The following is a 25,916-nucleotide window of genomic DNA, read 5'->3' as shown; positions in this document are numbered from 1 at the left end:
TAAATAGTTATATAGCAGGATTCCTTCTGATCTGAAATTCTGAAAACCCTGGAAAAGACAGAGATGTCAACTTAGAAGTGAAAGGGGTCATGGAAAGTCGATGCAATTTTGTAAAAACATGAAAAAGTTGTGGAAATTGGTAGTTTTTTTCTCCTCAAACTTAACGACTTCAAAAACACATTTCAACAAGGTTCTTGATTACAAATATATTTTGCATTAGAATATTTTCAAACTTTATTTTTCTTTATTTTTAGCAATATTGAATAGCATGCAAAGTTGCAGACTTAACATTTTTTATATTAGTATTTTGAAAATTGTCTGGATAGTTATTTGAAAACGTCTGGAATGTCAGAAAATTTGGTTAATGAGAATCGTGATAAAACTGAAAAATGAGAAAAATAACATACGTGAAATACTTTGGTATATGTCTGTGTTTTGTATCTTGCATCGTGTCATAGCAGACTGTTCTTAATTCTTACTAGTAACAGCGTCCTCCTTCACTGAACAGCTCACAGATCGTACGAGTACGCTGCTAAATGATAAACTATACCGTTATGAGAAATATTGTTGATAAATCATATTTGTCAGTGTTTGACGTCATCTCGTTTGGACTGGCGCAGATTCTACTTCGCACTGTTCTTGTCTTTACCATTTCTCGACTTAGAAGATTTTCATCTTGAACGAAGACTTTGGGAAGAATGTCTTTTCGATTAACACAAAACTTAGTTCCGATCTGAATAGCCTAACGTTGAACTTTAGACGTACAACTCTCGTGCATACAGGAACACAGACTCCCTCCTTCCTTTCATCAATGCGTGGAACTACTCTTAGAAGAGTGCACTTGAAAAGGTACATGCGACAAAATTAGCTCAAGACACACACAGCTGTGCGTCAACTGGACCACGCCCAGCAGATTTGCGAGTTGCTGAAAGACCTTCTCAATGCAAAACACCTTCGGCTGGTCAGTGCTATTTTCACGCCGAGACATTTCTGGAGCTTGCAATATAAATTCATTCTTGCTTGTCCCTGTGGCTTATGATAGTGAAGACTCCGAAACGTACTATGCACAAGCCTTGAAACAAGTCCAGTGGTGATACACAATTTCCAATCATTCGTATTGGTTTCATGAAATAAGCTGTTTTATGAACTAATGAAGCTATTAAATACAAGAACATGCATTAAATTTTGCTTCAAGTATAAAAAAAGAAACATTCCAATGACTCTTGGTTCATCCTAACACTTCCTTTTCTCTTGATGCATTAAAAATGCATCCGAACAGAATTTTCGATCAACGATGAATGGTGTAACCACCGATTACTTACTCATTTATATCAGTTGATGCATTTGAAGACCATAAATTAAATTTGACGCTGTTTTTTTTTCTGTGTGCATGCTTTGGATCGAGGTAAGAAATGTGTAATATTTGTATTATTTCATATGTTCTATTGTTTTTAATAGTAATTATTATTATTAGACACTTGACATAAGGCTCGACTGAACCTTTAGCATTTAGCAGCCGTCAAGGCGATTTTTTCAAATGTTCCGCTCCGTTCGAAAAACCCCTTTGATATTCCAAAGTATAAAAAATTACATATGTTAGAATTCCTTCTAGAGCATAAACGAGAGAGAGAAAGAGAAATAGAGAAAAGGGAAAGAAGTTTTCTTCTTCTTTCTCTCTTTTTCCTCTCTCTTTTTCTCTATCTAGAGAGAGAGAGAGAGAGAGAGAGAGGCAGGCCCTCCCCCTTTTCTCTTTCTTCTCTCTCTCTTCCTTTCCTCTCTCTCTCTCTTCGAAAAAAGAGAAAGGAATCCTTTCTTCCTTCTCTCTGTCTCTCTCCCTCTCTCTCTCTCTCTCTGTCAGGAGAGAGAGAGAAGAAAGAAAGAGAGAGGGAATCTTATTTCTCTCTTCTTTCTCGAAAAAAGAAGAATGAAAGAGAGGGAAGGAAAGAAAGAAAGATGAGAAAGAGAGAGAGAGGTGAGAGAAAGAAAGGGAGAAGAGAAAGAAAAAGGTATCTCTCTTTCTTTCTCCGGAAATGAAAGAGAGAGAAAAAGATAGAGGAAGAGAAGAGAGAGAAAGATAAGATAAAGAAAGAGATAGAGAAAGATAAAGAAAAAGATAGGGAGAAAGATAAGTGTCTCTCTCTCTCCCTCCCTCCCTCCCTCCCTCCCTCCCTCTCTCTCTCTCTCTCTCTCTCTCTCTCTCTCTCTCTCTCTCTCTCTCTCTCTCTCTCTCTCTCTCTCCCCCCCTCTCCCCTTTCTTTCTTTCCTTCTTTCTGACGTGAATTCTCATTTAGTTTGCTTTCACTGTTATCTAGATATTATCAATAGTTTAATAGACTTACGTAATCGCCAAACTATTGAGAATATCTAGATAACAGCGAAAGCAAACTACACGATATTTCACGTCAATGCTCTAGAAGGAACTCTAGGCGTATGTAATTTTTTTATATTTTGGAATATCAAAGCGGTTTTTCGAATGAAGAGGAAAATTTGAAAAAAATCGCCCTGACGGCTGCCAAAGGTTCAGTCGAGCCTTAAAATCTCTGTATTTAAAACATTGAATTAAGCCTTGATTTTATTTTATTTTACTTTTGTGCCATTTTGGTCTAATCACAAAGATAAGGATGAATGGTGTCTAGATGGAATGAATCAAAGGGTAATCATAAATACAATTGGACATGAAAAACTCAATATGCTGACCAAGGCAGAAATTTATTATGAAACATAAACTAAACGTAACGTTTCAACGTTCTAGCGAGGTTTTCTTCAGACTCTGCACCAAGTGCAAATGTAACAAGGTACAAAACAGGACGATATATATATATACACAATCATTACTCCCCTCCAGACTATTAGAAAGTTGTTCTCTAACATTCTAGCAAGTGGCTTTCCCTTGTCAACTGTACTTTCACCTAAAAGGCTATACATATTGTCTTCCATCTAGAAATGTGGTTGGACTCTCTATCTCACGCTCTTTTTCCTTCATTCTTCTTCCTTCTTCTCTCCTCTTTCTCTCTTGTCCTTTCCACTCTTTCTAACACCTTCTTCCATTCTTTGTTTATCTTCAGTCCCCCATTCCAGTTCATTGTGTCTTCTTCACCTTTCTACACTTGGTGCAGAGTCTGAAAAAGACCTTGCTAGAAGGTTGAAACGTCACGTTTAGTTTATGTTTTATAATAAAATAAATTTCTGCCTTGGTCAGCATATTGAGTTTTTCATATCATGGAAACAAGGCTTAATGGTGTTACAATTGGACAACACACAACACGAGCCCTACAGAGAATTATAATGGCTGTGGGTCCAGACGCTGGTCTCGTTAGTCTGCAAAATGCAGTCCATAGTGCGAGTGAAAGGGAGGTTGACATTATTTGGGTGTCTTCTCATTTGATCAAATCAGTGGGCTCAAGCGGACAGAATAAAAATAGTAAACTACAAAATAGTAAACTCACGAGAGCCCTCCTACCTACTTTCTCGATTTCATCCCCTAAGCGCAGCACACCGCTTTGCCACTCGTTCGCGGGACAACTCTCTGCTGACCATCCATCCTCTCCCACAAGACAGCGTTTTACGGAAATTCCTTCACGGTCACTGCCACCAGAGCGTGGAACAATCTCCCCAATGACATAAGAAACTCTTCTTCTCTCGGCCAATTCAAATCAAAATTAAGAAATCATCTTCTGGAGTCAACTTACCAGTACTGAAAACAGGAAAATAAAATAAATTGAAACCTTTCGTGTAAACTTGTAGGACCAACACCCACTGACTTTTCTGTTATTTGAGTATTTTGTATGTATGTGTGTTTGTTTTACGTGTATTTTTATTTTACTTACTGTGTATATGTATTTTTCTTTTCTTTTTTGTGTTTTTTCTTTGGTATTTTAAGGTTTAGTTTTTAATATTCCGCAGTTATAATCAGTTTTTCTATAATGTAAAGTAGAGATGGTTAAAGAGAAGAAAAGGCAAAACAATAAATAAATAACAGACTCTTTCAAAACAAGAAACTGTTATTAAACATTTTGAAAGCAAAAACCTGATCATTTTTGTAGGATTCACACAGAGGAAAATTGATATATGTTGGTTATATGTTTCGTGCTGATTGGTTGTGGGTGATTCAATGGTAAAGCTTCCTTCCTTCCTCAATAAACTGCAGGTTGAAGCGACCAAGGTACAGGTTCTTTGGCATTTGCAGAATCCAGCTGAAGATTTACGTAACGTCCAGAGAAGACCATCAGGGAGGAAGAGGAAAACCAGGCAAGACCTTTTACGTCACTTCCGATACATTCCACGGTGCATGTGGGTGTGCTAGGAAAAGTGTACCAGCGCGCTCGGAAATTGGCCATTGGCAGAAAAATCCCCGCCGTGAGGGATGGGAATGTAAACAAGGAGCGGAGAAGAGCGGTTTGTGCGCGCAGGCAGTGCAGGGCCTTAATCCAAACAGTTTATCCATCGCCCTCGCCTCGCCGCGTCCCAGCTTGCTGTTCTAAGCGAATATTATCACCAGGCTGTTGTTAAAAGAACAAGGAAAGGGGCAACGGAACATATGTTGCTTTGAAGGCGGGGGGAACAGAACAATGCATTGTCCTTCGTACCGGGAAGGCAAGAAGTTTCTTGTCCACCATGATTGTTTTTGTGTTTATCCTCTTCTTATCAATATTTTCCTTATGTTGCCAAGGTGATACTCAGAGGTATAGTGCCTATGACCTTTTACACTATGAAATCCCACGAAGAAGGTTAAAAGAGAAAAATCTTAATATGACTGACCTATCACTTCAGGACGGATTTTTGCAAATATGCTTTTTTCTTCTGCTTTGGAGACACCCAAGAAAAGTTTTTATCGGAGTTCAGAAAGTGAATATGCGAGTGGAGGGGCCACATTCAATTTACACTAAATATCCATTTTTTTATGTAATTTAAATGTTCAACATATAATGTTTGAGGCAGATAAGGAGAATATACAGGGTAATGCAAAGTAAATGATCCAACTTTATACAGTTATTATGACGTTACTATTTATGATAGAAATCAAACAAGGCATCAATATAAAGAAGAACTCTGGAAGTTTTACTCACATGACTCACATTATAAAGATTCAACATGGGAACCACGTGTAACGCAGAAAAGGTCCAAACGATATTCAAGTACTTGCTATGCACGAGACAGCAAGTCGTCAACGGTTTCGAAGGCACTAACAATTCGCAGTTGTAACTGGCAAATATTTCAGAAGGGTGAAACATGCATTATTACCGAGAAGCATGCGGAAATGTCTTTGCACCATTGTGACTGAATCAGATCTCGATAGCTCCAACACGCAATACGCCTTCTACTGGTCATTAGCCATTTTGCGACACTGTCGATCCTGGTGGAGCATCGGCTAAGCAGAATAAGCCCTTTAGGTGGGAATAAAACTTCCAGAGTTTTTTTTCTTTATGTTGATGCCTCGTCTGATTTTCTAACATAAATAGTAACACCATAATAACTGTGTAAAATTGCAGCATTCATTTTGAATTACCCTGTATTATGGACATAGTTAATTGCTGAGTCATCCGTGTAGGTAGTTTGTCGCTACTTTTCTGTGTAATTGTATCTACTGTATTATATAATTGATTACCTGTGAGGATGCCCTTTGGGGTACTTACCGAGACAGAAGTGTCGATTACATATGGGGAGGAACGTTACAATGCCAATATAATAACTATGTAATATAATAAATAACAACAACTTGGTGGAAGTTACTTTTCTCTTTATTAAGATAAACATTTGTGCAATGACATCTCTGTTAAATATTAATTTATTATGATATATGATCGCAATTATTCAGTTAGTTAAAAATCCGTTACCACTTTGGGGACCAAGGCAATATTATTTAAGAAATTAATGATTTGCTATAATGCAAAAGAATAGCCTATTAAATAATATAAGAATTAGTAGTTATTAAAACTGCCACAAGAGTCAAACGAAGACCTTAAAATTTCAATAAAAACTGTAGGGCAGACTGTATACAGCTCAAATTTACACGAGGTATCAACTGTTATTTACAAACCGACCTCAAGGCTCCAACACCACTAATCTAGAGAAGTTCGCAGGCAGATGGGTGGAAATGCCTTTGCAGTGGCTTGTTCTTCTTAAGGTATACAGGAACTAACTCAATGTTGAAAATATATGTAGATCAGAAATAGATCTGTGCTAAAATGCTCCAAACTTGTGCACTCTACATACAGAAATCTACTAGATAAACAAAAACAAATTAAAGTTTTCATTTGACTCTCCCTTGTACAGTCACGGGCACCTGGGTTTTAATAATCCCATTGACTTTCAATGAATTTGTTGCAACCCAGAAGTGTCCGTGACTGTACGTGTATATGTGTTAGAAATGAAGCGCGATTGACAGAGTCGTGGATCTGTGTTAAACTTATAATTATGATGAGAATTATTTAACATTTATGTTGTTTAATTACAGTAACTTCAGCTGTATTATGAATGATTTTTTTTTTTTTAATTCCAGGTTCTCGGTCATTCAGGTGCAGTGCTTGATCAGGTAAGCTCCATAGAGAACATTGTTGCCACTTTTTGTTCATTATGAACGGTGAGAGATGGCCACAATGCTCACCCATTTTCAACCTCTCGAATTTTCTGTCTGAAAGGGAAAGAGGTGTTGAAACGAACCCCTTTGTTTCCTCAACCCTCGCTGTCACAAGCCCTTCTTCCCTAAGGAAGTAGCTCGATAACGGGATGCGGGATCTTGGAAGAGGTGTCGAGTTTTCTCTGAAAACAAACTTTTAGTTCCTGACTCCATCTACACTTCGCTCCCGACACTCTTTTATGTCACCCCTTTGGGAGGAAGTGCGTGCGTCAGCGAAGAAGTATGTGATTGCCATTGTGAATTTTTGAGCCTTTTGCGAATTGTTCAACGTGTTCCATTGTCACTTTTGATGGAATTCTAATTCGTAGTGCTAGAATTTTTATGGTCAAAAATTTCCTTAAATATTCCAGAAGACACGAAAAAGATGCCCTAACACCGACATAAATTTCTTAGCAATAAATTGTGTGTTCTGCATGGGACCACTTTCACTCGCTCAAACTCGATCGAATCTCCCATGCTCGAGCGTACAACACTTGTAGTGGAATGATTGACAATGATTCAGAGCCTAATAAGCAGCACTGTCAGCCTAAAACACATACATGGGAGGAAACCACTCTATACAATTACAATTCTAAATAATAATTCCGTACATTATTATGTAAGACTCGAATACGAGTAAGAACCTCTTCGATGGAGTAGTGCTAACGTCGTCGCCTTGTAATCAAGGGACCTCGGGTACGATACCCAGTGGAGGCACATGTCACATTGCCACTTTAAACTGTAGGCCCAGTCCCGATTTGCCTCTATGTGCATAAACTGGACTTATAGCAACAAATAAGCAGTAAAAAAATACCGAAAACAACAATATTGTCTTTGAGTACCATCACAAATTTCAGATGGTTTTCTGCCCATTGCAAATACAGAATGGGGAAAAGGTGTGGAACCACCCCTATCAAAGACAAACGGGCTGACATACAGCAGTTCAATCTCATTAAAGTACATGATGTGGGTTGGAGGGAAACCATGTATGCCATCTTGGAGTTTTTAAATGGAAAGGTAGTCACGACGTGACATAATCAAAATGGTCTAGAATTTGACGAGAAACACGTTGGTGTGTTCGGTTTTATAGTAACCTAATCGTTCTTATGTTATGACATTACTTTTCTACCTCTTGGGTTAATAGTGACAATGACGATGAATGAATTGTTGAATTGAGTCTGCTGTCTTAACCGTTTCATAGTCCAACGACGAACTGTCACAAGTCAGCTAACCTTTTGAAAGCAACGAATTACGTGAATATGATTAAAGATACGAAGAAACTGATCACACCATCGTTTTCCTCGTCAAATTGCAGCCCATTTCGATATGTAACATGACTACCATTTAAGAAAATAAACTTGGATTCAAACGAGCGGCCATATTTGTATCATGGCCTCTTTCCTCACATGCATCATTCTTCGAGACATTGAATTGGTGTGTGTGTGAACCCGTTTGTCGTCTTTTACAGAGGAGGTTCCACAATTTTGGCCCACCCTGTAGTAAATTTAATGTGAATAAACAAGAAACGCTACTAGGTATGGAAGAATACATTTCATTTTTCTTCAACATTGATACTATGCTTGGGAAGCCCATCTATCTTTACTAGTTTCAAGAAGTCCTAGTAACAAGAGAGCAGAGTCGGCGGTGTTGATGAAAGAAATGTGCTTCGCAGTTCTAACCTACACATTCTCCCCCCCCCCCTCCCCCAATACGCTTTGAGATTAAGGATTTTCGTATGGAATTGCTCGAACGCCATCTCTCCCCGCCCACTTCTACCTGTTGCACATAAATCAGCAAATTTTCTCCGGTTTTTTTTTTCGAAAGTAATATAATCTCGATTTTCGTGTTTCTTGCGCTCGGTCGCATATTGAAATTTATTTCCCGGGGATGGATGAAATTTAGATTTCATCGTCGCCGGTATTATTAGCGAACGGAGTATTGCTGAAAACTTGTGGTTTTTCTTTTATGAAAATTAATACGGTATAATCGTGGAAATTGATTTCACCGTATTTGGGTCGCTTTGGCTAATCTTCATACTGCATATAAATGCATATTTATGATGATTATCAGCTCTACTTGTGTTTTCTTTCTACGAAATATAATATCAAGGTTTAAATGAGTCTTGTTCTTTTCTATCCAATTTGAACTACAACTACAGCCAAGAGCCTGTCTACGATTGGACACCTCAACAAAAACATCATCATTGGCAGAAAGTGTGCATAGTAAGCATGATTTTTAGAGTACTGATCTGCAAGATCTGAAATCTAGAAACTACATTCTTGCAGGTTAACGAGGTTTTGGCTCCCGACCACAGTCAGGCTGTCTCTATGGGTTTGCGTGTTGTTCTGACACGTTCTGAGTTCCTCCTTGAAATTCAGTATTTGTTATAGGTATTGGGGTTTTAGAGCCACGGTGATCTGATCGGTAAGAAGTCTTACCGCCACGCTGGAGACCCGGGTTTGATTCCCGGGGTGGGTGCTGCTCACATCACCTCCAAAATGGTCGAGATCGAGAATGTGTGTCTCTCTACCCCCATATCACCTAAATATTCCTTCATGGCACGGCGCTATATGCACGAGGAGAACTTTACCTTTTTCCTATTGGGGTTTCAGATCTCGGATATATGTGTGTTGATATTAGACTTGATAAGGACTTTTATTTCCACAACATCGAGTTCACATGGCGTGTGTAAGAGTGTATGCAGAGCCGCATTTCTCCAGTCGATAGGGCGTCTGACTGCCCAATTCAATTCCCGGTGTGGGTAATTTCCAGCAATGTCCCTTCACGGGGCAGCTCTGGGATTTACCCAGCCTCTAATAAATGGGTACCGGTAATATAAAGGCAGCCGGAGCGTGGTAGTGATCACATCACCACCATAAGCGTCCGAAATGTGAATATATGGGGCTCTACCTCCATACCTTTATTGTATTTTGTAATATGCAGAGGGTGTACGTACATATAGGCTACCTTTACCATATTAATGTTGATATATACGCGCACATACAAGAGGATGTACAACACCAATAAACTTTCACATCGTGTAGAGGACATCAAAACGAACAGCGTTGCACAGTGGTTCGCATCCAACTCTGTGTGCCCAGTCTCGATTAGCTTATCTGGGCATAAAGTGGCCTTGTTTGTCTTTTTCAGAGACTATGTTGCAAGCCATCACGAAATTAACTTTTGCCACCTTTTACACCATTAATCATTTGTGAAAGCGACTCTCGAACGATTCTCCTTGTCTGAATCAGTAAACAAGGTATTTTGTGATCTCTAAATAGTTGAATTGCTGTAGTTTTATAAGGCTGTGATTACATCAGCACAGCACACTTCCTGTTGCAGAATCAGTACAGTAAAGAGAGGATAGGCTCTTTTTCGTACGTTTTTTTTTTATTCTGCATTTTCTTTCGCACGTGCTTTCAAAATAGAATTATTGGCATTGGAAAATCGCGTGCGAAAAGAGGCATCCAAAAGGCCATTAGCTGGTCCCTAAGCTAGGAACAATGGGCATGATTAGCATCCGAAATTTTGCGACATATGGCAACCTTGTGTTGATGTCTCTACTGTAGGCACGCGTCCAAATACCGTCAGCCTGCCGGGCCGCGTGCCAGGACTTCCCCCCGCGAGATTCCCCGAGGGTTGCCGAAGATAACCGATCGCGCGTTGGAATGAGCCGCGGAGCTCTTTGGGATGCTGGAACAGCAGGGAGAGTGAGATACGGGTGGCTGCGGGGAGGCATTTTTTTCCATCTCGTCGTGGCAAGAAGGGAAGTTGAAGTGGACTTTCCTCCACGTTGTGTGCTAGTGTGTACGCGTGCATGTTAGAAGTCAGTGAATTACCCGGGTGGTGTGCAGCAAGGGGTATCTGGATGCTGTTGTGCGCGAAACCAAGGTACTGCTCTTCCGTAAGACTGTGACAGCCGGCGGTGGATGTTGTTGTACGTGAGAGGCGTTCTCCCCATGGCGGGTGGCGAGCTTAGGACTGCGGCGGTGTCGGCACGCGGCCGTCTCCACAGTACGGCCCGCCATGATGGACTGATGGGGTCGCCGTTGACCCCCGGCTATCTGGTTTGTTGGTAGCTGAGCGTCGTGTTTAGGAGCCCCCAGCAATGCCCGTCAGCACGACTGTAGACCCGCAGCCCAGTACGGCCACGACAGGGGACACCATCCACTGTAAACATTGTGAAGGTAAGGGAGGCTTTTTTGCATGTGACAACTGCTGCTTTGTTGACAACTTATGGAGTTGTGTTGCGTTCGTTCTTTCGTCATTTTTGTCCTTACTGTGCAAGGGGTGACCCTTTCTGTTTACCCCCAAATGCCAATCTCCTTCCATGTAGTACACCCTGGACTGTCCTGTCATCCATACCAGCTCATTCATTCACTTATTCGCGATTAGCCAAAAGTTGCAGGAAAGGAAAGTAAAATAAACTAAAGCAATCAATCAAACCTCCCCCTTCGTCCACCTCATTTAATCACCGTTCATGCCCATCGTCACGATCAGGCAAATGTGGCAGAAAAGCGACAACAATAAACTAAATACAATCAATCATTGATAGGATTTGTAGAACACTATAAGAAGTAGGATATACTGTTACAAAAATATGTGCATTTCACAACTTTCCGTTCACATTTTTTGTATTCCATATATCAGGCTGCAGAGTAATAAATTCCCTCATAGGATAATTTATTTCCCATGTTTTGTTTCCCCCACTGAAAGACTTATTTTCTTAGCACAAATTATGTAATGCTCGAAATGTACGACATTGACGATTGTTTTCAAATATTTCCCCCACGCCGGACATATGATTTAAATGTAGGGCATGTTCGGTAAAAAGAACCCTGTTCATTTAACCTCACATTCGCGATTAACATAAAGTTATAGCAAAGGGACATAAAATAAATAGAAATAGCATTTTTTTGAAATTATGTGCAATATTTGCTGACCGTAACATATAAATTAAATAGAAAATACTGAAAAAGAAGGCGGATGCGCCACTTACTTGTAACTTGTTGTTAACAATAAGCAACATTGAGTTAGTTTTTTTCTAACATATTTGTTGTAGGGTCTAATTACATATCTAAACCAATGACAATATAGCAAAAGTCATTAAATATTTCTGAGCTTTGATTCTGTGCTTCTTTACATGATGTACGGTTAAACCTGCACGTGCGTATTGTTTCTCGTTCATTGTTTAATATTATTACTAATAACACTGCTTTATTCCTTGGAGAGTGTACTAAATGTTGTGTGTTACAGGTGTACTATTTAAAATTGCTACGTATCATCTTTTTAAAATTGAACTTCGCAGTGCTAAGATAACACAGAGCTTTGAGATGATATGTTGTTTTGGTATGTTTAAGTACGTGTGTATGAATCCTTATCGAAACATCAAAGTATCTGTCACGCATTCATAACAGATCAGCTGCCACAAATTCTTCCTTAGCAGTTTATATTGGAAGTAACAGTCAGTTAATATCTGACGTGGGGCAGAGTGGAAGTATCGCAGTAAGTCCCTCTGACTCACTCCCTCACTGTGTCAGTCTTCGGTCGGTACATAGTTTCTCCTTGAGACATACATTCCAAGCCACTTAGCTGCAGCTCGCGTCGCCTGTCTTCATTTGGAGAGGTGGCTTTGTTATTGTGATGCCTTCACCAGAATCGGGACACCCTGTTCAGGTGTTCGATGCGGTTCTGTAGCACAGTTAAAACACCGTCGCTTCGGTAAGTGATTTAAGTTTCCAGCGTAAACAAAAAATAGTAATTCGTTTTAGTTATTTAGCGTCGCTTTTCTTCCGATTTTGACTCACGACGATGAGGATGAGTGATGATATGACGAAATTGATGAAAGAACACCCATACCTGGATTCGAACCTGGGGCCCATGGCGTTCTAACCATTCCGCAACTGAGTTCGGCCGTAATCAACAAGTGTACGCAGTGTGTGTTGATCTCTACTAGCATCAGCCAGCTTTTATTTTACCCACTTGGATTTTATCTGAAGAGAAAGTATAGCTGCTAGCTTCCAAATAGAAATTCCAAGGTCTGGTTCCTCGACTGACACCCAAGATAATAATATCTGTTGTGCTGAGTGCGCTTCCTTAACCACAGGTGTAGGAATTTTAGTCCTGAGTATTTTGTTGTTATGGATGATGAGTTTTAAATCAAAACACTTCTTTCTCATTCATTATCTCTGTTTTATATTTCATTGTTGTTAGGGTGATTGTTCTCGAATTATAGGTTCAAATAGCCCAAGTGCTGACACACCCACAAGAGGAAGGGAGCCTCAGAGGCACACGCATTTCTTTTTATCATTAAAATTTAAGAAACCATTTTATTATTGAATCAGGTGTTCCTTTGTTGTTTATATAAGTGCAGTTACCATTGAAAAAGACGAGTTGTCAAAATTACACTGTGTGTCGAACACATATTTTATCATTCACTAAACCTCAAAATAATCATATTAATGTTGAGTCCGTGCCTTTTTTTGTTCATGTAGGTGCAATTATTATCATTACCAATGAATTTACATGTCACTGGCGTGTCATAACACATATCCCAAAGGGGCCCACCACGTGATTGCCTGTTGGGGTTAATTTTAATGTATAAATTCCCGCTGCTCATCCGGTCTTAATGTGGCATCTTTTTACGCCTGTGCGTTATGCAACCAAATCAACATCAGCACGTTACGGGCAACATACGAGGAAGGATACACGACCCTTTAAAGTGGCTTCGATCGAAATGTTTGATTTTGTGCGCTTACAATGATCGCTTCTCTAATCTCAACGAAGCAAGAGGTAAATGCAAATATAAATGTGTCCCATGACTGCATAATCATAAACATTAAGCTATTATTTTGTAACTAATTGGTATGAAACTCAGGACACGTCGTGGTTTTTCTTATCTAATTGTTTCATACTGAATACTATTGCACAGTGTCTAAAGTCTAATCATATTTTAAGTTAATCAAGAACTGGTAATGTACAAAGAACATAGTTGTCATGTCGCTCTTTCTGTTTATTTCATTTTATTTTTGTCATGTTGGGTGATTGCGGTTTCTGCATGTTTGCTCCTTGGGTTGTGTATGAGACCTCTCGGTTTTCTTAAGATTTGGTACCCTTTCCAATTGTATTGTCGTTTGTATTACCTTTACGTATTTAACATTATATTGTTAGGCAGCAAAAATGAAAAATTTGTGGAGATTTTTTTTAGTAATATTCCTAATTTCTTCTAATGTCTTCTTTTTGAGTTTTGTTTGTGAAGCTCATTTCTTGCATTACAAGCAGTTCCAGTCATTGGTGCTTTCTTCAATACGTATTTATTTATTCATTGTTTTGTAACGTCTTGTTTCCAAGTCACCTTACAGCGAGGAACTTCAGAGCAATGTGGTCCGTGGTCTTTTAAAGATAGGACATAAAACTTCGGATAATCTTCTTTTGTGAGTCCTGGAGTTGTAAAATGGCGATGTGAAGTTCCGCATTTCACAGTAAATCCACGGCTGAGTAGGGTCATCGGCCGTGAAATGTGCTTGCCTTTGCCATTCACGACAGAGCCACCCTGTGCAGAACGTTCGAGTCCCGTCGTAACGGTTGCCGCTTCCGAAGATAATAGCTTACTTGCGGCTGCAGACCCACCAGCCGACAGCTGCTGATTCCCATGCCATTCTGTCGTTAATGCGCCTTTGAGAAAACAAGGAATCACTGTTTCCGTTACACGTAGACACAACAGAAATCGAGGGAAACCTATTTTATTTCTTGAAGAGCAGCCTCATTCTCGTCCAAAGGTTCATTCCCAACTTTCGGTTATTCTAAAACACTATTTACATTGTGGATAGTAAACTTTCCACAACGTCTTTCCTCCCTGTCCTGGACTGTATAAATTCTCTCCCCATCCAAATGTCTCTTACCATTAAGCTTCCCAACAATTATCCTGTAGACATTTCTATCCCTTCTGTGTGTGCCATGTGACCTTCCCAACGAAATCATCTTGAATTATTTATTCTAATATCAGGGTATGATTGAAGCTTATGAAGTTCAATGTCGTACAACCTTTTTCGCTCTCCTGTTGTTTCACGTTGTTTTTTTCTTAATCATTGTATCTTTTGTGCCACTTTTGGCTAAATCAGTAGTGCGCTATGACGCCAGGGGTTCCGGGTTCGAATCCCGGCCTGGGCATGGGTGTTTATAAGTTTCCATTCATCAATTTCATCATATCGTCACTCATCCCCATCTTTGTAATTAGCCAAAAGTGGCACAAATGCGAAGTAAAATAAACTTAATCAATCAACTAAATCCGTACTGTCATCCCTTGTAAATCCAGATATATATACGGGGTGTTCAAAGAAATGCATACTAACTAACTAACTAACTCTCTAGCCTTCTTAAACCCGAAGGTTCATGGCTGCAGCAACACAGGCCTTCCATCTGTCCCTATCTTGAGCAAGATCTATATACTCTTTTCCATCCCTACCGATTTCCTTTAGGTCCATCTCAACGTTGTCCCTCCATCTTCGTCTTGGCCTTCCTACAGGTCTCTTACCATCTGGTTTCCCAACAAGAATCCTGTAAACTCCTCTTTCCTCTCCCATTCGTGCCACATGGCCTGCCCACCTAAGTCTTCTTGATTTAATTATTCTAATAATATCTGGACATGAATACAAATTATGTAGTTCTAAATTATGTAACCTTCTCCACTCACCTGTCTCCTCATCCCTTTTAGGTCCAAATATTTTCCTAAGAATCTTATTTTCAAATACTCTCAATTTATGTTCCTCTTTTAATGTAAGGGACCAAGTTTCACATCCGTATAATACTACAGGCAAAATTACTGTTTTGTATATTTTAACTTTTAGTTTCTTAGATATTAAACGAGAAGACAAAAGTTTATGAAGAGAGAAGTAACATGCATTTCCTGAATTAAGCCTACTTTTTATTTCCTCTTTAATATAATTTTCATTTGTTAATATTACTCCTAAGTATTTGAATTTGGAAACTGGTTCAAACGAGTTGTTATCAATAATTAGATTTTGATTATTACCTAACACTTGGTTTCGGCCTGTAAGCATATATTTAGTTTTCTCTTTGTTAACTTCCAAACCTATCTCTTTAGCAGTTTTGAAAAATATTTTAGCATTATTCTTAATCGTATTTATATCATCCCCCAGTAAGTCTACATCATCTGCATATGCTAACAACTGAGTCACACCATTTAATTTTAGTCCTTCTTTAGTTTCTTTTACCTTCCTAACAGCATATTCTAAGGCAAAATTAAAGAGCAATGGAGATAATGCATCTCCTTGTTTTAATCCATCATGAATTATAAATTTGTCAGACATATTATTACCCACACGAATTTTACTTTCTGTTTCACTGGTGCATATTTTTATCATACTAACAAGCTTCTTAGGTATTCCAAACTCTACTAATATATTATATAATTTATCTCTTTTGACCGAATCATATGCTTTTTTGAAATCAATGAATAGCTGATGGACATTTTGATTATATTCCCACTTTTTTTCAAGTGTCTGTCTGATGTGAAAAATTTGATCTGTAGTTGATCTGTTACGTTTAAATCCACATTGATAATCACCTATAATTTCATTAGCATATGGGGTTAGTCTTGTTAAAAGAATGTTAGACAATATTTTGTATGTTGTCGAGAGTAGAGAAATTCCACGGTAATTATTGCAGTTCATTTTATCACCTTTTTTAAACACAGGAACAATTATGGATTCTTTCCACTGTTGAGGGATTTCTTCTTTATTCCATATTAAACAAATTAATTTATGAATTTGACATATTAATGAATTTCCACCATATTTAATTAGCTCAGCTGGTATTAAATCAATGCCAGGTGCTTTGTTATTCTTAAGCCTTTTAATAGCATCTTTAACTTCAGTCAAGTTAGGTTCTGGAATTAAAGGTTCTGCTGTGTGTACTTCATTCACTTCTGATTTATCTCCTACATGGACATTTAAAAGGTCATTAAAGTAGTTCTTCCATCTATTTAGAATATCGCTTGGGTCAGCTAGAAAATCACCGTCTTTATCTTTTATCAAGTTTACTTTAGGTTGCCACCCCTTTCTAAATTCATTTACACCTTTATATAAATCTCTGATATTTTTATTTTTGCTGTTTGTTTCAATTTCGTTAATTTTGCTTTTCAAGTAATCTCTTTTTTTACTTCTAAACGTGCGGTTAACTTCTCGCTTTATTGTATTATAATTGCTTAGATTTGTATCATCCGAGTTATTTAACCACCTAAGTCTAGCCTGATTTCTTATTTCTATTAGATTATGACATTCATTATCAAACCATGGCTTACTTTTTCTTGGTTTATGGTATCCTATACTTTCTTTAGCTGCTGATTCTATTGCATTACGTATGTGCTCCCAATTCTTATTTACGTCTGTTTCATTTATATTTTCATCATCATTTAAATCCTGCAAAACATCAAATCTATTTGACAGTTTAATTTGGTAATCTTTCTTAATTCTTTCATCAGTAAACTTTCCTGTATCAAATTTTAGAACTTTTAGATTTTGTTGCTTATGATTTATCACTGAGAGTCTTTCTCTTAATTTAGCAATTACTAAATAATGGTCACTGGCACAGTCAGCACCTCTATGTGTACGAACGTCAATTATACTAGTATGCCTTCTCTTATCAATGAGAATATGATCTATCTGATTGTGAGTTTTACCATCTGGAGAAGACCAGGTATATTTATGGATATCTTTATGTTTAAAAGTGGTACTTTTCACAATTAAATTCTTTGAGGTTGCAAAAGTAATCAATCTTATACCATTATCATTACTTAATTCATGAAGACTTTCTTTACCAATCGTGGGTTTAAATGTCTCTTCTTTGCCAATCTGTGCATTACAGTCACCTAACAGAATTTTCATATCATACTGAGAAAATTTATCAAAGACCTGTTCTAACTCTGTATAAAAATCATCTTTAGTATTATCATCTTTATCTTCCGTTGGTGCATGTATGTTTATTAAAATAATTTTACACCACCTACCCTGTAAAACTGCATATGATATCCTATCATTAATAAATTCTATTGTTTTAAGAGCCGAGATAATTCTATTATTTATGAAAAAGCCTGTTCCAAAATTATGATTTTCAGTACCACCATAGAAAAAAGTATAATTTTTAGTTTTACAATTCCCTTCTCCTGGCCACCTAACTTCCTGGACAGCTACTACATCTAATTTATACTTCACTATCTCATTAACTGTACACTGAAATGCCCCAGGCCGGTAAAGGCTCAGAACATTCCAGGTGCCTAATTTAATATCCTTATTCCTAACGTAGATCTTATCCTTAGTCCAGGGACCTCCCAAAGTAGTCCCCACCCGGAGATCCGAACGGGGGACTATTTTACCTCCGGAATATTTTACCTTGGGAACATCCATGGCCTTATATTTCTGTTTCTTGACATGTCTTTTTACAGTGCAGAGTTGTCAGCTCTACGCCTAACCCCCGATATGAATGGAGGAACTACTACACAAGACAAACACAAACATATTAGACAGCACAATTACTACACAAGACGAACACAAACACATTAGACAGCATAACTACTACACAAGACACACACAAACACATCACAACTACTACACAAGACACACACAAACACATCACAACTATAACACAATATAAACACACACACCACAACTACTACACAATATAAAAAAAAAAAAAAACAAACAAACAAACAAAAACACACACACACACACACACACACACACACACACACACACACACACACACACACACACACACACACACCCGTTTGTGAGATGTAGATCCGAGGAAAATCAACTTTTCACAGGCGTTCCGAGGTACCTCTCCGATTGCAATCTGACATGTCTTAAATGATAGTTTTTGATGTGGTTTACTAGAAAAAATCTGACTTTGGCGTGTCAGGCTTATTTTAAACCCCAAAAATAGAAATTTAGAACCGAGGTATTTTACAAACCTAAAATCTGCATTCAGAGGAAAAATTTGAATTGTGTATAGAATGTGTATGGGGTTTGTTACACCTACTTTAAGAGGTAATTCTTGCGTGTATGGAATTTCGAGGTAAAATTTGAATTTTCAAATTGTTTATGGAACTTCGAGGAAAATTTCAAATTATTGTCGTTGTGTATGCACATCGAGGTATTCACCTGTGTATCGACTTCCGAGGAATTTCCATTTGTACATATGGCAATACAAGAAACTGTGTATTAATGGCTCCAGAGGAGAGGAAGGGCGTTGAACCCCCCCCCCCTTCCCCACCCGTTTGAAGACTTCTTTATGATAAGGTATTCATGTTTTCAGGATTCCAGCACAGAAACCTAAAAACTCGGGAGAATCTGGAATTTCAAGCAATTTGAATAAATTACAAATCTCGTGCAAATATCCTGGAATATCTTCTAATTGATAAATGTAATACCATTTGAGCGCATCAGAGGCACTAGAATATGATTCTTCCTACGACTAATAAGTAATATTCATTACAATTAATAAGCATTAATAATTTCAACTGCAATAACTTACTTTACACAAGCTACTTTGAGGACATAGACTTTAGTTTCTCATTACACATTATTTAACATCGTGAAGATTTGTAAAATTCTGTTTGTCAAAAACTGAAATCATATAGAGTTTTTCTATATGATTTGTTTGACATTTTATTTTTTGAACTGTAATACAGTTAGAACAGATGTTTTATTTCAATAAATTTTTCTACCTTTGTCTTTAATTAAATGCAAATATATGTCGCTTTATAATTTGTTTCTTGAGTCGTATGAGAAAGTAATAATTAGGGATGATCCGATGTAAGTTTATGCTACTATCAGTAAACCATAAAATTTACTGATTTTGATAAACAAATAAATTTACTGATATTGATAACCAATATTATAGTGATCCAATGTAAAATCGCAAACTTTCCTTGAAGAACATGAGCAGTTCATACACCTCTTAGTTATTGTGTATAACCAGGTGACCCCAATGGGTTTTGTCTTTGAAAAGGAAACAGGTATTTAGAATTTTTTCCAAAGGTACGGCACATGAAAATATTAACAAATATTTTAATTTTTCACTAAATTACTGGTCATTAATAAATGTGTATGACTGATAAAATTACCTGTAATTTTCGTGATAAACGGATATGCCTATATTGGGCCTCCCCTATGGCGCAGTGGTCCCATTTTCGATTCCCGGTGGAGGCACATAGTGGTTCGGATTCCACTTTAAACTGTAGGTCTAGTCTCGATTAGCCTTACTGTACATAAAGTGGACTTAAAACACCAAGTCAAGCAATCAAACGGGTATACCTATATCAGCTAATACTGATAGGATACTAATTAATCTGCAACACTCTTAATGTTAGTAATGTAAGATGAGGTGAGGGTATTATGGTTGTAAGGCAAAATGTAAAGGGCTTTATAACATGAATTTACAATATTAATGAACAATGTATCAGGCATTCTGAAAAAAAAAAACGTTTCTGAAAACTAGGGGAAATATCACGGAAAATGGACTTGAAATTTATGTGGGAACCTTCATACACTCCTATAACTTCATACCGAGGTACTTTTTTTGTGTTTGACAATACGAGGAATGTTCGTCACATTTGTGTATGTTCAAGCTATTTCTAATATGGTCGTGAATGCATATTGAGGTATTCATGTGTGTAGAACTTCCGAGGAGAATTTATACACTCGCATAACTTCATACAGAGGTACTTTTTGTGTTTGACAATACGAGGAATGTTTGTCATATCTGTGTATGTTCAAGCTATTACTAATATGGGCGTGAATGCATATTGAGGTATTCATGTGTGTAGAACTTCCGAGGAAAATTCATACACTCGTATAACTTGATACAGAGGTACTTTTTGTGTTTAACAATACGAGGAATGTTTGTCATATCTGTGTATGTTCAAGCTATTACTAATATGGGAGTGAATGCATATTGAGGTATTCATGTGTGTAGAACTTCCGAGGAAAATTCATACACTCGCATAACTTCATACAGAGGTACTTTTTGTGTTTAACAATACGAGGAATGTTTGTCATATCTGTGTATGTTTAAGGAATTACTACTATGGGCGTGAATGCATGGTGAGGTATTCACGTGGTGTATCAACTTCCGAGGAAAATTCATACACTCGCATAACTTCATACCTAGGAACTCTTTGTGTTTGACAATACGAGGAATGCTTGTCATATCTGTGTATGTTCAAGCTATTACTAATATGGGCGTGAATGCATATTAAGGTATTAGTGTGTGTAGACTTCTGAGGAAAATTTATACACTCGTATAACTTCATATCGAGGTACTATTTGTGTTTGACAATACGAGGAATATTTATTAGTTTAAGCGATTACTAATGTGTGCGTGAATTCATGGTGAAGGTGAACTAGTTTGATGGGAATGCTACAACAAAACTGAAATTGTCTCATTATGTGGTGAAAAGACTTAACTACTGATGTGGGATACTATAACAATTGGAGAAAATATGTTTGGTTCGGTATATTTTGCTTCACATTTCTGTCACTTTTGGCAAATTAGAAAGATGAAGATGAATAACAATATGATGAAATTGATGACCAGATGTTCATAAAGGATATCCATGCCGTGATTCCAATCCGGAATCCCTGGCGTAGTAGTACGCTGATTATTTGATCATGTAGAATCTATAGGTCTAAGAAGCAAAGACAAACTTCCAAATTTCATTACCACCATGTGAACTGGGGATTACATTGTATACATGGGAAGAAGTGCATAATTTTCTGCACAAATAGAAGTTGTCGTTTTTCTAGGTTTCCCGCAAATATATATGTAGTCACTGGCGTACACAAGGTTTTTTTCGGTAGGGGCTGGAATTTTGCAGGTATATACCACATAGCTGATTTCTAGGGGGCGCGGCATTCGCAATATATTTTGTATTTTTAGAAGTTTCCATTCTCAAAACTGGCAATCGGGACGCATTTTAATGGATGTGTGCATTTACCACATTGTTTTTACAGAGTTCTCTACTACTTTCATTTAAAAATGTTGATTTTCTAAAACTTTTGGAAGGATCTGTAGCCCCATCAGCCTCCCTCTGTGTACGCCAGTGTATGCAGTATCTCATTTAGTATAAACATCCTGCGAACTGTTTTATTAAGTGTGATACACATAGTTTATTGGAATGTACACGGATACTATTAATAATATTTTGTAAATTCTGCAGCACAATTAAAGCAAATATGCACATTTATCTATTCTTTCTTCTGACCGTCCGTCCTTACTGAAACAATATTTAACCAACAACAGCGCTTTTTCAACATTTGGCAGCCCGATATTGGTTCTTCTACCTGTGAAGAAGATGGTGAGTCACACGCCTCCTGTTTCTCCGAAGGCAACGTCACTCTGATGGACAGACCAAGTTTTCCTTCTGATCAACCTTTGATGTTAGCCCTACGCAGAAGTTGGGGAGTGCCAGAAGTATGTATCAGAACAATCAATCTTCTTGAGAGCGGCTTTATTTTACACCAACCGTTTGTAAATCTCCACGAAAACCTTACCCCACACATCTGACGCGAGATTTGCCATTTGAGTTTGTGGTTTGTGTCTTCTCCCAAGTTCATATTGAAACTGCATGTACGCTTCTTGGGCATGCTTATGCACTCTCTACAAATAACGGAACACACGCAAAACAATACAACTTTTTTTTTAGCATGAAATGTCTCAACTATATACTTGGTTTTCAAGCTAACCCCTAGACTTTTCTAAAAGGGTACAAATAGTGTTCTAAAATAATATCGAAGGGACGACCGGGACACGCCTCTCAAACGGGACTGTCTCGGTCAAAACGGGACGTACGGTCACACTATATAAATGACAACATAACTAAGGACCTAATGAGTGAACTGTTAGAAGGCACTCCAATATCAACATTTCCAGTTCTAGTATTTGCCTCGACTGTATGTAATCACTGGCTTAGGCCGAGGGGGGATGTTTGAAGAGCTACAGTCCACTCCGAAATTTTAAGAAAACCAACATTTTGAAATAAAGGCAGTGAAGAACTGGAGAATGGGGGACCAGAGTGAGTGTTAAATGTGCTGACGTGTCCATAATTTAAATAAATCAATCAAGTAAGTTCCGGCCTGCATGAGTCTACCTTTGTAAGTGTAACTCATAATTCATCTTCGTCGTCGCCAATAGTGGCTGAAAAGCGATGTAAATATTAAAGAATGCAAACATAAATTCTAGCTCTACGCTGTTGCAATTCTGACCACCTCTCTTACATAAATCAATTTTGTATTCTTTTTCTCCATGTCGATGCTTCTCAACACCGATATCTGGTTAGTAAAGGTAGAATGAGAATGAGACAACGAGAGGCCGTCTTTCCAGATGTTCCCAGCTTTGGCTGCAAATCATCGCTTCTCCCATCTGGCTAGAACTCGAGAAAGACCAAACTGTTAAAATTCAAATTTGGAGGCAGTACGGGAGATACAACTTTCATTATTGTAATGGTTGTTTCTACATATTTTATTTTTTGAGGACACATTCGAGGGTGGTCAGGCACCATTGGCGGCCCCCCGTGCACAAGACTATGCCCTCACATATCAATTTTCATTTGCTTCATCTGTAGAAGAAAGTATTGACGGTAACCAAAATTAGCGATGTTGTTTGAAAGTTTGTTAATATCGGGTGTGTTGTAGAAGAAAAGAAAGCATTATTTACACTGTTACTCTTCCTTGTACTCGTATTGTGTTTCGTTTGTTAACTGGGACCTCCCCGTTGGTGTAGTGGTAACGTCGTTGCCTTCTAATCAAGGGGTCGCGGGTTCGATAGCCGATGAAGGCAAAGGAATATAGTGTTTCGGGTTTAAACTGTAGGTCTAGTCCCGATTAGCCATACTGTGCATAAAGTGTACTTAAAAGACAAATTCAATCAATGAATCGTTTGTTTACTGAACGGTGATATTCTAATATGAGCAAAGCGCTTTCGTTACTTACGAAAAATGCTTCTACTTTAACAGAATTATAATCGAAACGTTTTATATCTTTCAGCTATGATTGCTTGGAAAAGTTAAAGGACGTTAGGATTGTAAAATCTCGTGGGCTCATTATCTTAGCACCAAAAATTCTGGGTAAAACAGTAAACATGCCATTTTGGTGGCAGAAGTACTCACTGCATCTACGCACAGTATCGGCAGTTTTAAAAAAACAATGTCATCTATTTGCGTTGGTAATACATCAAAAGCTGAAGAAAAGCAAATGCTGTTATTCACTTTGTTGATGTCTGGTTAAGTATTTTCCTATCTCGTTGTTGTTAACTTTATCGAAAGAGAATTTTTTTTACTCTGCAAAAGATAAATCGTAATTTTGTTACGCCTTGCATGTATCCTGCAGCTAAATATTGACAACAGTAAAAACGCAACAAAACCAGTGTAACAAAGGGCTTTGGCCACGTGTGTAGAAATGAACGTTCCTTTCAACAAAACTCGCACGACTCGACCGCTATCTTTTACTGGCGCCTAAGCGTCTGGACTCTGGAGTTGTTTCGCCCAGACATGTGTACTGGATCTACGAGTTCTTTGAGAGCTCGAGTTTCGGGTTCACTTCCAAGTGAACAAGAGTAATGTATACACCCAAGCATCAGTGGCGTTGGGAACGCAAGTTCGCTGCACAATTAACGTGAACTGCAAAGAAAGATGGGGAAATAGTCTGACTGTTGTCCACTATCGCAAGTCACGTAGTGGTAACGGTATCACATGTAACGATGCGGCGGTCCGGCGTTCGAGCCTCGGTGGTTCAGTTTCCACTGGATGATATTCATTGCGCGAAATCACACCCACCGTCATGGGCACGATTTCGGCAAACGTTTCGGGGTGTTTTTTTAACACACTTGATAGGCATTGCGCCTACAGTATTTGTGGCAGTGACTGAAGGTACGCATATAACGATTACATTCTAAATGCAGTTCTTCTTCATTTTGTTTTAGTCTCGTAAAAATTACCAGACTATCTATCAGACTATCTAAAAAGATGTGCTTCGATCACGGCCAATTTGAAGATGATGTGATCAGCACTACGTTCCTGCCGCCTTTACACCCCAGAGTTTTACTTCTAGTTACCCAACATTTATTTGAGGCTGGATGAGCTCCAGTCGCTTTACGCGGGGACAACGGCGGAAACATTTCGACCTTAGATCATCCAAGGGACTCCCGTGTGGCAGCCAGGCACCCTACTGACTAGATTACATTATTTATTTGGAATCAGCCCCTCCCCCCGCGCCCTTAATTAAAATGATATATTGTTAGCACTAGCATACCCGGGGGGGGGGGGGATTCCAGGCCAACCACGTCTTGTTTGTCAAATTCTCAAATGTGGATATTTGTATTTAAAAAATGAAAATAAATTAAAATACGTTGCAATGGTCCCTACCAATATTTCTGAATTACCTTTGCTCATACAATGATGAAGGTAACTTGCATAGGAGGAAAATTCACGCTGTGGGCCTATCAGTATGTTCCGCCATGAAACTTGTGCCTGTAACAGTGTACAATTGGTTAGTAATTATGGTAATTAATGTAGTTATTATAATTACTTGAGAGCAGCACATACGAAAACAAGAAATAGCATTGATTCATCATTAACATGTAATTTTGAGGTCTAGTGAATGATAAAATGTGTGTGACACTCGTGCAATAATTGGTTCACACGATGGTCATTTTGCAATTATTATATATTTGTTATATAAGTGCAACTATATGAACAACAAAAGAAGAAATGATTCATTAAAAAATTGTTCCATGAATTAATTTTAATGTTAAAAAGGAAAAAAATGTCTGGGCCTCTGGGACCCCCCCATGTATGTTAATTTCTTGTACACCAGGGGAAGCTAGGGATAAGAAAAAACAAACTTTTTCCAGTCTTAACTGCAGTTCTTTTGTAAAACAATGGTTTTATGCTTGCAATCATGTATTATATATTATTGCTGCAAGTGTTCTTCGCTTTGGTCAGATTCCCATTCATTCAACAATTTGACTGCCACCTTTCCTATTCTGTATTTTACTCCTGAGCTAGAATACAATTTAAATGTAGTCGAAAAAAAGGTATAGGTAATGTAATTTGTACCTCTTTCATCTTCGATTCCCACAGATCATAAAATTGTAAAGTCACGACTTCAATAACACAAATCATTTTTGTCGGAATAACAGTTTTAAGTAAGGTATAAAACTGGCTACAAATTGGCCGTGCTTCAACTCTAGATATTAGAGAACCAAGTTAAATCATTTGAGCAGG

General features: G+C 38.0%; 1 protein-coding gene across 2 annotated transcripts in view; it reads left to right on the top strand.

The window, feature by feature from the left end:
• The window catches only part of Mrtf (Myocardin-related transcription factor), a 434,907-nt gene that overhangs the window by 180,448 nt on the left and 228,543 nt on the right, over window positions 1-25,916 (top strand). Inside the window, exon 4 of one of the 2 annotated variants that reach the window (XM_083136770.1) lies at window positions 6,500-6,532. Coding sequence is in view for 1 of the 2 variants with exons in the window: in XM_083136769.1 (XP_082992895.1) it covers window positions 10,725-10,803 (79 nt within the window). In the remaining variant the exon portion in view is untranslated. Of the gene's footprint in view, window positions 1-6,499; window positions 6,533-10,356; window positions 10,804-25,916 lie in introns of those variants that run through there. The other variant, XM_083136769.1, reaches the window with a different exon arrangement.

Source organism: Lepisma saccharinum, chromosome 15, assembly GCF_977018435.1.
Source record: "Lepisma saccharinum chromosome 15, izLepSacc3.1, whole genome shotgun sequence".
Lineage (NCBI taxonomy): Eukaryota > Metazoa > Arthropoda > Insecta > Zygentoma > Lepismatidae > Lepisma > Lepisma saccharinum.
Note: the sequence above shows the minus strand (reverse complement) of the source record. Positions and strands in the feature narration are given on the sequence as shown.